The sequence below is a fragment of the Pseudophryne corroboree genome, chromosome 8 (assembly GCF_028390025.1).
Source record: "Pseudophryne corroboree isolate aPseCor3 chromosome 8, aPseCor3.hap2, whole genome shotgun sequence".
NCBI classification, from domain to species: domain Eukaryota; kingdom Metazoa; phylum Chordata; class Amphibia; order Anura; family Myobatrachidae; genus Pseudophryne; species Pseudophryne corroboree.
The window spans coordinates 350,604,479-350,619,692 of NC_086451.1; the positions used below are offsets into that span (position 1 = coordinate 350,604,479).

General features: G+C 42.7%; 1 protein-coding gene across 2 annotated transcripts in view; it reads right to left on the reverse strand.

The window, feature by feature from the left end:
- Positions 1-317: 317 nt before the first annotated feature.
- Positions 318-15,214, reverse strand: part of STK26 (serine/threonine kinase 26) — a 208,185-nt gene continuing 193,288 nt past the window's right edge. The window contains exons 8-11 of one of the 2 annotated variants that reach the window (XM_063937499.1): positions 13,312-13,405; positions 12,589-12,651; positions 10,864-11,000; positions 318-3,632 (exon numbers count right to left, since the gene is read on the reverse strand). In XM_063937499.1, coding sequence (XP_063793569.1) covers positions 3,611-3,632; positions 10,864-11,000; positions 12,589-12,651; positions 13,312-13,405 — 316 coding nt within the window. In that variant the 3' untranslated portion in view covers positions 318-3,610. Of the gene's footprint in view, positions 3,633-10,859; positions 11,001-12,588; positions 12,652-13,311; positions 13,406-15,214 lie in introns of those variants that run through there. The other variant, XM_063937500.1, reaches the window with a different exon arrangement.

Here is a 15,214-nt window from a genome sequence, read left to right on the forward strand (position 1 = left end):
TCTACCGACTACTACACTAGCTGGTTGGGATAGTGACCATGAATAATGCTTAGCGTGGACAGCAGCGGTAAGCTCTGCAAGGTTTTGCTATAGTATGGTCTGTATGGCACAGACGCCGGTTTATCAAATTGTATCATAGCCTCAAAGTGTCTTCAATACTCTGTTTATATTTTGTCTGCTATATTTTAAATGTAGCCTATGGGCAGAAGAAAACGTTCCCCAACAACCACTAATTTATATATTTGAAGAAAAACTCTACAATTTTAAATTACCTTGTTGCATTATTAAAATAAGGAGAAAAAAAACACACAAAGCAATCAGAATTTAAATATTTATTCTTAAACCATTTAAAATCCCCTGAAATATTGAAATAAGCTTACTCTATTAACAGATTTACAAGAGTAATAACTACGAAGTATATATGGGTATCGCCGTTTTTTTTTCTTCATATTTTCATTTTTTTTTTCTATCTGTGAAGTCCTTATAAAGCTTTCTGATTGACTGTATTTACAACTTTTACTGCTTATATATTTATAAAAATATTTTATTTTTTAACCATAACATTGTTTTCAAAAACTATTTTCAGACTTTCTCAAGATATAAATTTGAAGTGAGTTTCAGTAAGAGCACAAAACGCAAACAAACGGTTCTGTAAAATTAAAAACAGGAAAAGGAAGTTTAAAAAAAAAAAAACAGATTAACTCAATTGTGTAGGCACCATAGAAAATGTTGCTCACTCCTTGGCAATAGCCAGTTACATGTTTTCAAGTGTCTCCTTAGAGCAAGAGTTATGGTGGGGGAAGGGGCGGCATATATCTACCCTGCAGTGGAAATAAGCATGCTGCAATCTGAATCAACGTTTGCCATATAGTACATTTCTGCATCATATCTTCACTAAATATCTGAAAAGTGATGCAAAGATAAACCGATTGCAACCAGATGTTTACTTTCATTCTTTAACCTGTACTAGAAAAACAATAAAGCTCAGAAACTCATAGCAACTAAACTAACTTTTTTCATGTGCACCGGTTTCTACAGATGTCTTGAGATCAAACACTGCAGCATGACTATAGTGTGATTTGTGCAATTACACACATTTTTCCCAGCACCTGGTCAGATGAAGTCTCAAGTTACGTAGGTGTAAGTGTAGGACAAGGCCACATGGCATGATTGGCAAAAAAATGCGGGTGGGTCTATTTAAGACACTGTGCTGCCAGTTCTTCACAGCAAAAGCAATCTATATGCTGCCAGTTGACGAGTCTCTTTTGTGGATAACTACAAAACAATTCCTTGACACTGCAGCATGCTCATTTGCATCAGACACTGGCGGTCACATCCCCCCATAAACACCACTGTCTACTTACATATAAAAACCTAAACACTGCAATGGCAATTGGATGAAATGTGTTGGTCATGCACCATTCACATTTCATAGATTTGGCAGATAGTCTTGAGTCCATAAGGTGCACAAGAGTCCGGGCCATACAGTACGGATTGAAAAATGTACAGCCAGACGTGCTCTGGCGCGTATGGGTATAAACGTCGACAATGTAAAATAGGACTCAAATCCTAAAATGCACAACAGATTATAATATTATAATATAGCGATATGAACACATTATAATATTATAATTACACCACCTTCAAGAAAACAAACTAAGAAGTACATGCTAAAGAAAAATATTATATATATATATATATATATATATATATATATATATATATTTATTTATTTATTTTGGATTGCGGAGAAACATTCCATTAAGCAGTACCGGCTGTTTGGGAAGATAGTTTTTTCTTTTTTACTGCCAAACATCAAGTCTCTTCACTGGTTGTGTGTGAGATAATCTCTATAATTTAGTTACTTGTATATTAAATGGTAAATACAGACTTAAAATACACTTTCACAGGAGTATAAATACATCATGGTGCTGTTATACATGAGAAGTCTGGAAAAGAAAAAAATAATAATAATGGAATATATTACATGGGAGATTTGATGCTTGGGGGATGCTGGTGCGAACCATTGTCTGTACTCTGATTGAGGGAACAGAGAGGGCTATGTTTTCACATGATACTTAAAAGCCCTGCTTTGCCCACTATAGCGTATAATGTACATTATCCTTTTCAACAGATCGACACTCACTAAAAGTCCTACATCACATTTCTGCAATGCAAAGCAGGCACCCTCCGGAACAAAACAAAATCTTAAATAACAATAGACATTCTGTCTATTTGCGATAAACAAAAACTAAAAATGTATTGCTTTAATTCTCCTTGAAGGAAATAAAAGATGCAAAAAAGACCTTACAAGTGGGACAGCATTACGATGAAGTCTGAGCAAAGTTGCTATTTCAACTGCATTAGAAAAAGCAATACTGCTGCCATGTTCTGGAAATTAGGATCAAAAGAGAACAGCAACGTAGCTGGAAAAGTAGAGGGCATAAAAAGAAAACAGAAAAAAAAAAAAAAAGCAGCAAATCTACATCCAGATTTCCAGCTATCGAGGGCTTGAATCGGAGAATTTCCAGCAAGTCTACATAGTTGGGAAGTAGATAGCATACTGATGAGCAACCCTGGACGTGTTACACAGCTGCCCAGTTGAGCAGTGCAGTGATATGTTTTCTGGTAAAGGTGTACCTGTTGCCTACGTAATGTGTAGAAAGCCACTTTGTAAGCTGCACCGATGTACGTGAATAAGGCAGCCCATTCCTTAGGAACCAGTGATAAAGCATTTTGATGACTTAACCACTAGTAATAAGGCAGCTGACATTTGTGCCTGGGGTGTCAGACTGGTTCCTAGTAAATCGGTCCATTGCATTCTGATGAATACAAGTTTGGCCCATCATTTTTTTTTTTTTTACTTCTGCTGTGACAATACACCTCAAGTGCCACTTGTGTTGATATTACTGTCAAATCTAGGAAAGCAGATATTATGGACGCCTAGTTTGCCCAATATCGCTCTAGGTTGGGGCTCTGTGGTCAACATGGGCAAGCGTTCATACAGAAGAGAAATTGCTTATGGCCTACGTGGGTCTGAGGTGTCATAAGCAAAGGCATGTTTGTACAGCAGCTCCAATGTGCCTCCGTGAAACCGAATGGCTCCACTTCACGTCCTCTAACCCACCACTTCTTGTACCTTACCAAGAAATGGCAAACGTCAAGTCATACACAAATAAAAAGACCAGTGGATTGCATCAGAGTACAGTGCAACACAACCACCACAAACGTACTGTCACTTGCACGTTACTAACTTAGCAACTGTTACCCAACAGCAAAAAAACAGCATATCGACATTTACAGGATTAAACAAAAGATTAAACTAGTAAAAGTTATCAGTCTTTACAAAATAATTTTCTGAAAATATAAAAACCATTTACACCATCACAAAACAAAAAAAAAAAAAAAGGAAAGAAGAAAAATAAAATAAAATAAAAAAGGTAGTTGTTTTTTTCTTTCCAATCTATCAATCATGGTCATGGATGTGTTTTGCGAAGATCCAAAAAGGCACAAGGAGCTGAATATGCTAAGCACGGCCAGGCTTGGAGTAGTTTTGGTGGGTGTCCCTCTGCCATTTTAATACAGCGTTGTCATGGTCGTAAAAAGATACTTAAGAGTCACCAACAGAAAACCTGGGAAACAAATAAAAAAAAAAAAAAAAGCGCTATGAAAATACACAATTTGTGATCAGAAAACAAAGCCAGAAAAAGTTGTGCACCAAGAGCTTTGATCATTTTTATCAGCAGTCACACCTAAATAATTTTATGTTTGACTGCATTCCTGGAAAAAACTTCATCCCAGGCTATTTCATTTACTGTAGTACCAGGATAAAGGCACCACGATTGGAAATTTGCACAGATATGCTGCCTCCAAAGCAGTATAGATATATTAAGAGAGCGCAAATTACTATTTAGGTTAAAAATGTAATAAAAATGAATTCCATAATATTTAATACAGCGTATGTACAAAAAAGAAAAGAGATTGCTAATAAAAACACATTGATCACCAGATGAAGTCTTCTAAATATTGTGTCTCTGAACGGAAAAATAAAAAGTTCACTCCTTTGTATAGAACAGATCCAATGATTATTTTGACAAAGTGCCTCTCTGGTTATATGCACGGTCTGATTCTTAGATCATTCAGCTGCTGTTGGTAAATTAAGCCTATTCAGGACACACTCAGTGATTGAAAGCCTGCGCTGTACTCGACTTCCCAAGGTAAGTTTTGCTCATCACAGATATCTTGTTCCTTTGCAGCAGGTCTGTTTGGCGGTTATTTACCGGCAAGGACCAATGCTCAGTGTATGACTTCCTCTGGTGATCAATGTGTCTTATTGGTAATTTTTTTTTTAAATATATATGCTGTATTAAATATTGTGGAATTGATTTTTAACAAATGTTTAACCTAAATAACAATATGCGCTCTCTTAATATATCGCTACTGTTTCTATTGTTTAAGTAACCCAGATTGCTTAATGGAAGCAAAATTATATTTATATATATATATATATATATATATATATATATATATATAGGCAGACAATATAGGTGGCACTCAGCAAGAAATAACAGACGACATCCAAACTGGTTCCAGTTTGGATGTCGTCTGTTATTTCTTGCTGAGTGCCACCTATATTGTCTGCCTACATGCTCTATGGAGAGGTTGTGCACCGGACTAATATACATCTGTAAGCGTGAGTGCCGGACATTTGTTTGTTTGTTTATATATAATAAGAATTTACTTACCGATAATTCTATTTCTCGTAGTCCGTAGTGGATGCTGGGGACTCCGTAAGGACCATGGGGAATAGCGGCTCCGCAGGAGACTGGGCACAAAAGTAAAGCTTTAGAACTACCTGGTGTGCACTGGCTCCTCCCCCGATGACCCTCCTCCAAGCCTCAGTTAGGATACTGTGCCCGGACGAGCGTACACAATAAGGAAGGATTTTGAATCCCGGGTAAGACTCATACCAGCCACACCAATCACACCATATAACTTGTGATCTAAACCCAGTTAACAGCATGATAACAGAGGAGCCTCTAGAAAAGATGGCTCACTACAGCAATAACCCGATTTTTTGGTAACAATAACTATGTACCAGTATTGCAGACAATCCGCACTTGGGATGGGCGCCCAGCATCCACTACGGACTACGAGAAATAGAATTATCGGTAAGTAAATTCTTATTTTCTCTAACGTCCTAAGTGGATGCTGGGGACTCCGTAAGGACCATGGGGATTATACCAAAGCTCCCAAACGGGCGGGAGAGTGCGGATGACTCTGCAGCACCAATTGAGAGAACTCCAGGTCCTCCTCAGCCAGGGTATCAAATTTGTAGAATTTTACAAACGTATTTGCTCCTGACCAAGTAGCTGCTCGGCAAAGTTGTAAAGCAGAGACCCCTCGGGCAGCCGCCCAAGATGAGCCCACCTTCCTTGTGGAATGGGCTTTTACAGATTTTGGCTGTGGCAGGCCTGCCACAGAATGTGCAAGCTGAATTGTACTACAAATCCAACGAGCAATAGTCTGCTTAGAAGCAGGAACACCCAGCTTGTTGGGTGCATACAGAATAAACGAGTCAGATTTTCTGACTCCAGCCGTCCTGGAAGCCTATATTTCCAGGGCTCTGACAACGTCTAGCAACTTGGAGTCCTCCAAGTCCCTAGTAGCCGCAGGCACCACAATAGGTTGATTCAGGTGAAACGCTGAAAACCACCTTAGGGAGAAACGGAGGACAAGTCCTCAATTCCGCCCTGTCCGAATGGAAAATCAGATGAGGGCTTTTACAGGATAAAGCCGCCAATTCTGACACGCACCTGGCCCAGGCCAGGGCCAACAGCATGACCACTTTCCATGTGAGATATTTTAACTCCACATATTTAAGTGGTTCAAACCAATGTGACTTTTTGAACCCAAAAACTACATTTAGATCCCAAGGTGCCACTGGAGGCACAAAAGGAGGCTGTATATACAGTACCCCTTTCACAAACGTCTGAACTTCAGGGACTGAAGTTAGTTCTTTTTGGAAGAAAATTGACAGGGCCGAAATTTGAACCTTAATGGACCCCCATTTCAGGCCCATAGACACTCCTGTTTGCAGGAAATGTAGGAATCGACCTAGTTGAAAATTCCTCCGTCGGGGCCTTACTGGCCTCGCACCACGCAACATATTTTCGCCAAATGCGGTGATAATATTTTGCGGTTATATCTTTCCTGGCTTTGATCAGGATAGGGATGACTTCATCCGGAATGCCTTTTTCCTTCAGGATCCGGCGTTCAACCGCCCTGCCGTTAAACGCAGCCGCGGTAACTCTTGGAACAGACAGGGTCCTTGCTGGAGCAGGTCCCTTCTTAGAGGTAGAGGCCACGGATCCTCCGTGAGCATCTCTTGAAGTTCCGGGTACCAAGTCCTTCTTGGCCCATCCGGAGCCACGAATATAGTGCTTACTCCTCTCCATCTTATAATTCTCAGTACCTTGGTTATGAGAGGCAGAGGAGGGAACACATACACTGACTGGTACACCCACTGTGTTACCAGAGCGTCTACAGCTATTGCCTGAGGGTCCCTTGACCTGGCGCAATACTTGTCGAGTTTTATAAACATGTGGAAGACTTCTGGGTGAAGTCCCCACTCTCCCGGGTGGAGGTCGTGTCTGCTGAGGAAGTCTGCTTCCCAGTTGTCCACTCCCGGAATGAATACTGCTGACAGTGCTATCACATGATTTTCCGCCCAGCGAAGAATCCTTGCAGCTTCTGTCATTGCCCTTCTGCTTCTTGTGTCACCCTGTCTGTTTACGTGGGTGACTGCCGTGATGTTGTCCGAATGGATCAACTCCGGGTGACCTTGAAGCAGAGGTCTTGCTGAGCTTAGAGCATTGTAAATGGCCCTTAGCTTCAGGATATTTATGTGAAGTGATGTCTCCAGGCTTGACCATAAGCTCTGGAAATTCCTTCCCTGTGTGACTGCTCCCCAGCCTCGCAGGCTGGCATCCGTGGTCACCAGGACCCAGTCCTGAATGTGCGGCCCTCTAGAAGATGAGCACTCTGCAACCACCACAGGAGAGACACCCTTGTGCTTGGTGACAGGGTTATCCGCTGATGCATCTGAAGATGCGACCCAGACCATTTGTCCAGCAGGTCCCACTGGAAAGTTCTTGCGTGGAATCTGCCGCATGGGATTGCTTCATAGGAAGCCACCATTTTTTCCCAGAACCATCTCATTGATGTACTGAGACTTGGCTCGGTTATAGGAGGTTCCCGACTAGCTCGGATAACTCCCTGACTTTTTCCTCCGGGAGAAACACCTTTTTCTGAACTGTGTCCAGGATCATCCCTAAGAACAGAAGACGAGTCGTCGGACTCAGCTGCGATTTTGGAATATTGAGAATCCAATCGTGCTGCCGCAACACTACCTGAGATAGTGCTACACCGACCTCCAACTGTTCCCTGGATCTTACCCTTATCAGGGAATCGTCCAAGTAAGGGATAACTAAAATTCCCTTCCTTCGAAGGAGTATCATCATTTCGGCCATTACCTTGGTAAAGACCCGGGGTGCCGTGGACCATCCATACGGCAGCGTCTGAAACGGATAGTGACAGTTCTGTACCATAAACCTGAGGTACCCTTGGTGAGAAGGGTAAATTGGGACATGAAGGTAAGCATCCTTGATGTCCCGAGACATCATGTAGTCCTCTTCTTCCAGGTTCGCAATCACTGCTCTGAGTGACTCAATCTTGAATTTGAACCTCTGTATGTAAGTGTTCAAAGATTTTAGATTTAGAATCGGTCTCACCGAGCCGTCCGGCTTCGGTACCACAACAGTGTGGAATAATACCCCGTTCCCTGTTGCAGGAGGGGTACCTTGATTATCACCTGCTGGGAATACAGCTTGTGAATGGCTTCCAAAACTGTCTCCCTGTCAGAAGGAGACATCTGTAAAGCCGACTTTAGGAAACGGCGAGGGGGAGACTTCTCGAATTCCAATTTGTACCCCTGAGATATCACCTGAAGGATCCAGGGGTCTACTTGCGAGTGAGCCCACTGCGCGCTGAAATTCATTGAGACGGGCCCCCACCGTGCCTGATTCTGCTTGTAAAGCCCCAGCGTCATACTGAGGGCTTGGCAGAGGCGGGAGAGGGTTTCTGTTCCTGGGAACTGGCTGATTTCTGCAGCCTTTTTCCTCTCCCTCTGTCACGGGGCAGAAATGAGGAACCTTTTGCCCGCTTGCCCACGAAAAGACTGCGCCTGATAATACGGTGTCTTCTCATGTTGAGAGGCGACCTGGGGTACAAACGTGGATTTCACAGCTGTTGCCGTGGCCAACAGGTCTGAAAGACCGACCCCAAATAACTCCTCCCCTTAATAAGGCAATACTTCCAAATGCCGTTTGGAATCCGCATCACCTGACCACTGTCGTGTCCATAACCCTCTACTGGTAGAAATGGACAACGCACTTAGACTTGATGCCAGTCGGCAAATATTCCGCTGTGCATCACGCATATATAGAAATGCATCTTTTAAATGCTATATAGGCAATAATATACTGTCCCTATCTAGGGTATCAATATTTTCAGTCAGGGAATCCGACCACGCCAACCCAGCACTGCACATCCAGGCTGAGGCGATTGCTGGTCGCAGTATAAAACCAGTATGTGTGTAAATACCTTTTAGGATGCCCTCCTGCTTTCTATCAGCAGGATCCTTAAGGGAGGCCATCTCAGGAGAGGGTAGAGCCCTTGTTCTTACAAGCGTGTGAGCGCTTTATCGACCCTAGGGGGTGTTTCCCAACGCACCCTAACCTCTGGCGGGAAAGGATATAATGCCAATAACATTTTAGAAATTATCAGTTGTTATCGGGGGAAAACCACGCATCATCACACACCTCATTTAATTTCTCAGATTCAGGAAAACTACAGGTAGTTTTTCCTCACCGAACAGAATACCCCTTTTTGGTGGTACTCGTATTATCAGAAATGTGTAAAACATTTTTCATTGCCTCAATCATGTAACGTGTGGCCCTACTGGAAGTTACATTTGTCTCTTCACCGTCGACACTGGAGTCAGTATCCGTGTCGGCGTCTATATCTGCCATCTGAGGTAACGGGCGCTTTAGAGCCCCTGACGGCCTATGAGACGTCTGGACAGGCACAAGCTGAGTAGCCGGCTGTCTCATGTCAACCACTGTCTTTTATACAGAGCTGACACTGTTACGTAATTCCTTCCAACAGTTCATCCACTCAGGTGTCGACCCCCTAGGGGGTGACATCACTATTACAGGCAATCTGCTCCGTCTCCACATCATTTTTCTCCTCATACATGTCGACACAAACGTACCGACATACAGCACACACACAGGGAATGCTCTGATAGAGGACAGGACCCCACTAGCCCTTTGGGGAGACAGAGGGAGAGTTTGCCAGCACACACCAGAGCGCTATATATATATATACAGGGATAACCTTATATAAGTGTTTTTCCCCTTATAGCTGCTGTATCTTTAATACTGCGCGTAATTAGTGCCCCCCCTCTCTTTTTTAACCCTTTCTGTAGTGTAGTGACTGCAGGGGAGAGCCAGGGAGCTTCCCTCCAACGGAGCTGTGAGGGAAAATGGCGCCAGTGTGCTGAGGAGATAAGGCCGCCGATAAGGGGGCGGAGCCTATCTCCCGGTTTTCTATGTATTCTGGCAGGGGTTAAATTCATCCATATAGCCCAGGAGCTATATGTGATGCATTTTTTTGCCATCCAAGGTGTTTTTATTGCGTCTCAGGGCGCCCCCCCCCCAGCGCCCTGCACCCTCAGTGACCGGAGTGTGAAGTGTGCCGAGAGCAATGGCGCACAGCTGCAGTGCTGTGCGCTACCTTGTTGAAGACAGGACGTCTTCTGCCGCCGATTTTCCGGACCTCTTCTGTCTTCTGGCTCTGTAAGGGGGCCGGCGGCGCGGCTCTGGGACCCATCCATGGCTGGGCCTGTGATCGTCCCTCTGGAGCTAATGTCCAGTAGCCTAAGAAGCCCAATCCACTCTGCACGCAGGTGAGTTCGCTTCTTCTCCCCTTAGTCCCTCGATGCAGTGAGCCTGTTGCCAGCAGGTCTCACTGAAAATAAAAAACCTAAAACTAAACTTTTCACTAAGCAGCTCAGGAGAGCCACCTAGTGTGCACCCTTCTCGTTCGGGCACAAAAATCTAACTGAGGCTTGGAGATGGGTCATAGGGGGAGGAGCCAGTGCACACCAGGTAGTTCTAAAGCTTTACTTTTGTGCCCAGTCTCCTGCGGAGCCGCTATTCCCCATGGTCCTTACGGAGTCCCCAGCATCCACTTAGGACGTTAGAGATATATATATATAGATATATATATATATATATATATATATATATATATATATACACACACACACACACACCTGTTTGCAAATTATGAAGTCTCCGAGTGCCACCTCATTTATTCGGATACCAATAGGAGTATAACTCCAGTGGAAGGCACAAGAGCAAGCCTTACGAGGCAGCAGAAGTGCCGGGGTATTGGTGATATATATATTTATATATTAAATAAGGAGTGAAAAAATTTGCGACCAGAATATATATTTTTAATATTTTAATTTGCCTCAAAAGCAATTGTTATTTTTGACCATAGCATTAAATATGATCTACAGATGATCACATTGGTCCATCTCCTTCATGTGAAATAAATAAACGTATAAGCATGCACTTTAAATGCTGTCCTCAAGAGGGTGCCAACCAAGCAAAGATAAGGCGGCTGCATTAGCAGGTGGTCAATGGGAGAGCCACTGACTCTTACAGCAGATCTGTAAAGGTCTGCCATTAATCACTGTATATTGACCAGTGTCCAGCTGTGCGCAATACTCACTTTTGGAATTTTTCCATAAGTTTTTTTACCATCTTGTCAGTAATTCCAGGATAAGTTGCTTCTGCTAGGTTCATACTCTTTTCAAGTTCTTCAATTGCATTTTTCCTTGCAGTATTATTCCTGTCTTGCTGTTTTAACTGCAAATGGGAAATGAATATATATGTATATGGATTGTAATGGATAAACTAGATGCATAAATATTAAAATTAAGAGGTCTTTCTGGCTTGGGCCACAGTAATGTTCTTTGCCAGCTACAATGAGCTCTCCAAGATAGAATACATATATACTGTAGGTTAACCAAGCAACCAATGCACCAGTGTCCAACATAAAACTCCAATGGGAAATTCATTTACCTGCAATGTAGGGGCAAAGTACCATTGGGAGAGCATGTAATCGCCAGCAACAGCACCCTATATCATATATATTACTTACCATTGCCATAGGAGTGGGCAGGAAACCGTGCTATGCTACAGTATGTTACATTGCTATGCTACAATATGTACAGGGGTATTATAGAACTATTCTTCACGATAAGACTCTGGATTAGTACGTGAACACACTCCATGTCGATATAGCTTTGATCGTTATTCCTGGTAACCCACAGAGGTGCACAGGAAAATTAGCAAATATTACTTACCATGACCAGCAGTAATGTCCACGGCTGGACATTGCAGTTCATTTGACCCACTCAAGGGTCACCAACTGATTTTGGTTCCTTTGTACAAGTCCCACTATGTAATCATCTATAGCTGGGTATACACAATACTATTATCTGGTGGATAATCTGACAGATCTGGCTGGTTGGAATGAAAGTCTGGTAATGGACGAGAGCAAATGACAACTGACCATTTGCTCCCAAACATGGAAAATTGTGAAAAATGTTATTCATACAAATTGGTTAAATAATGGATTTACCTATTTTATCTGAATGACAGGTTTTGTCCATTTTCCAGTGTTTGGGAGCACATGGGTGATTGCCATTTGCTCTCATCCATTACCAGATTTTCATTCCAACAACCAGATCTGACAGATTATCTAACAGATAATTGTGTAGTGTATGCCCAATTTAAGGTATTAAGAGTATTGGCCCCAACACAACTGTCTAATCCGCTTTCCTTACCAAAGACCATTCTAAAAGGAAAATACGGTAGGTGTGGTAACCTGCAAATTAGTAGAAGGCTGACCGGTATGACCAAACCAAGTAGAGTTTGGCACCTGGATAGCTCTATTTTGGTTCCCGACAGGTCCTTATTCATTAGCCGCTGCAGTTTTTAGTAGAACATGGCACAGAATTGCCAATCCTATCTGCAAAGTAAAATATAAATATGCGACAAAATTCACTATACTAAAATAGCATTACTCAAGTAACATTTTCTGTCACATTTCAAACTTCACGGCCTCATTTAAATTCCCATCAGTGGAGTTTTATGGTTAAAGATGATTTTCTTTCACGTGTCGAATGCCATGTCCAGTTCTGTTCTCAGGTTCAACCTCACAATAGCAGCTTTTCTTCGCCAGCAAAGCTGCATTAAAGGATTTTCATTTAAAATGCATTGTAAGGCACTGTGCTGCATTTTTACACTTCCACATGCATATAACTGACTAACTGCAGCTGTAATGAGCAGTTTGCATTGAATATAGACAGCAGAGCAACATTGCTGTTTAATAATGTGCATAAACATTCACTATTATTATTTTAGCAGACATAAAATAAGTACATCATACCTCAGCAAACACTGGGGCGATTATTATAGATAAGGAGCTCAAGCTTTTCACAAGGTCTTGATCCTGAAAAACAGAATCCAATACAACAATCATTTTCTGACTGGTTTTGTAATGTTTTCTAAATACTCATCATGAAAACCAGAATCTATTAACAGGCGAGAGAAAAACCTAGCACAAATATACAGGTATACTTGGAAAGCGCAGGAGACTCATTCTAGCGTCACTGATTCCCTAGAGTCCATCTACTAGTACAGTTTAGATACTGAAAAGAACGTCTTATTGGTTAATAGGGGTTAGGGCACATTGGGGCAGATGTATTAACCTGGAGAAGGCATAAGGAAGTGATAAACCAGTGATATGTGCAAGGTGATAAACGCACAGGCCAATCAGCTCCAATATGTAAATCAACAGTTAGGATCTGATTAGCTGGTGCCTTTATTACCTTGCACATATCACTGGTTTAACACTTCCTTAGGCCTTCTCCAGGTTAATACATCTGCCCCATTATTCCCTGCAAACTATGCTCTAATGTTAGGATACTATCAATGTGTTTACTAGTCTCTTTTTTGCAATGGTCATAGAATGATTAAATACCTATTTACTGGTCATTCGAGAGAGAATGACAAACTGTGCACTGTAAGCAAAAAGGACAGGAAGCCTGTTCTAAACAGGTGAATTAGAACAACATAAGTAAAGGTGTGATGCATCAGCCAAGTCACGTACGGTTCCGTTCTGCAATTTCTTTGCGTCTGGTTTCTTCCGAACTGTGGTGAAATTCCATTCGGGATGAGAATTGTTTTCTTTGTTACTGGACTCCCTGTGAAAATAAGGATGATCACAAATTACCTGCTGCTTTATGCATATAGCAATGTGTATATGCAAATCTTTTGTTACTGAACTGACTTTTTCCCTTCAAATCAGTTCATTTTTTATTTAATACAGTTCAAAAATAAGATTTTACTCACCGGTAAATCTATTTCTCGTAGTCCGTAGTGGATGCTGGGAACTCCGAAAGGACCATGGGGAATAGCGGCTCCGCAGGAGACTGGGCACAACTAAAAGAAAGCTTTTAGACTACCTGGTGTGCACTGGCTCCTCCCACAATGACCCGCCTCCAAGCCTCAGTTAGGATACTGTGCCCGGAAGAGCTGACACAATAAGGAAGGATTTTGCATCCCGGGTAAGACTCATACCAGCCACACCAATCACACCGTATAACTCGTGATACCATATCCAGTTAACAGTATGAAACATAACTGAGCTTCTCAACAGATGGCTCATAACAATAACCCTTTAGTTAACAATAACTATATACAAGTATTGCAGACAATCCGCACTTGGGATGGGCGCCCAGCATCCACTACGGACTACGAGAAATAGATTTACCGGTGAGTAAAATCTTATTTTCTCTAACGTCCTAGTGGATGCTGGGAACTCCGAAAGGACCATGGGGATTATACCAAAGCTCCCAAACGGGCGGGAGAGTGCGGATGACTCTGCAGCACCGAATGAGAGAACTCAAGGTCCTCCTCAGCCAGGGTATCAAATTTGTAGAATTTAGCAAACGTGTTTGCCCCTGACCAAGTTGCAGCTCGGCAAAGTTGTAAAGCCGAGACCCCTCGGGCAGCCGCCCAAGATGAGCCCACTTTCCTCGTGGAATGGGCTTTTACTGATTTAGGATGCGGCAATCCAGCCGCAGAATGCTCCAGCTGAATTGTGCTACAAATTCAGCGAGCAATAGTCTGCTTAGAAGCAGGAGCATCTATTTTGTTGGGTGCCTACAGGATAAAAAGCGAGTCAGTTTTCCTGACTCCAGCCGTCCTGGAAATATAAATTTTTAAGGCCCTGACTACGTCCAGTAACTTGGAATCTTCCAAGTCCCTAGTAGCCGCAGGCACTACAATAGGTTGGTTCAAGTGAAAAGCTGATACCACCTTAGGGAGAAACTGGGGACGAGTCCTCAATTCTGCCCTATCCATATGGAAAATCAGATAAGGGCTTTTACCTGACAAAGCCGCCCATTCTGACACACGCCTGGCCGAAGCCAAGGCCAATAACATGACCACTTTCCACGTGAGATATTTCAAATCCACAGTTTTAAGTGGCTCAAACCAATGTGATTTTAGGAAACTCAACACCACGTTGAGATCCCAAGGTGCCACAGGAGGCACAAAAGGGGGCTGAATATGTAGCACTCCCTTTACAAATGTCTGAACTCCAGGCAGTGAAGCCAGTTCTTTCTGGAAGAAAATCGACAGAGCCGAAATCTGGACCTTAATGGAACCCAAGTTTAGGCCCATAGTCATTCCTGACTGTAGGAAGTGCAGAAAACGACCCAGCTGAAATTCCTCTGTTGGGGCCTTCCTGGCCTCACACCACGCAACATATTTTCGCCAAATACGGTGATAATGGTTTGCGGTTACTTCTTTCCTGGCTTTTATCAGCGTAGGAATGACTTCCTCCGGAATGCCCTTTTCCTTTAGGATCCGGAATTCAACCGCCATGCCGTCAAACGCAGCCGCGGTAAGTCTTGGAACAGACAGGGCCCCTGCTGTAGCAGATCCTGTCTGAGCGGTAGAGGCCATGGGTCCTCTGATATCATTTCTTGAAGTTCTGGGTACCAAGC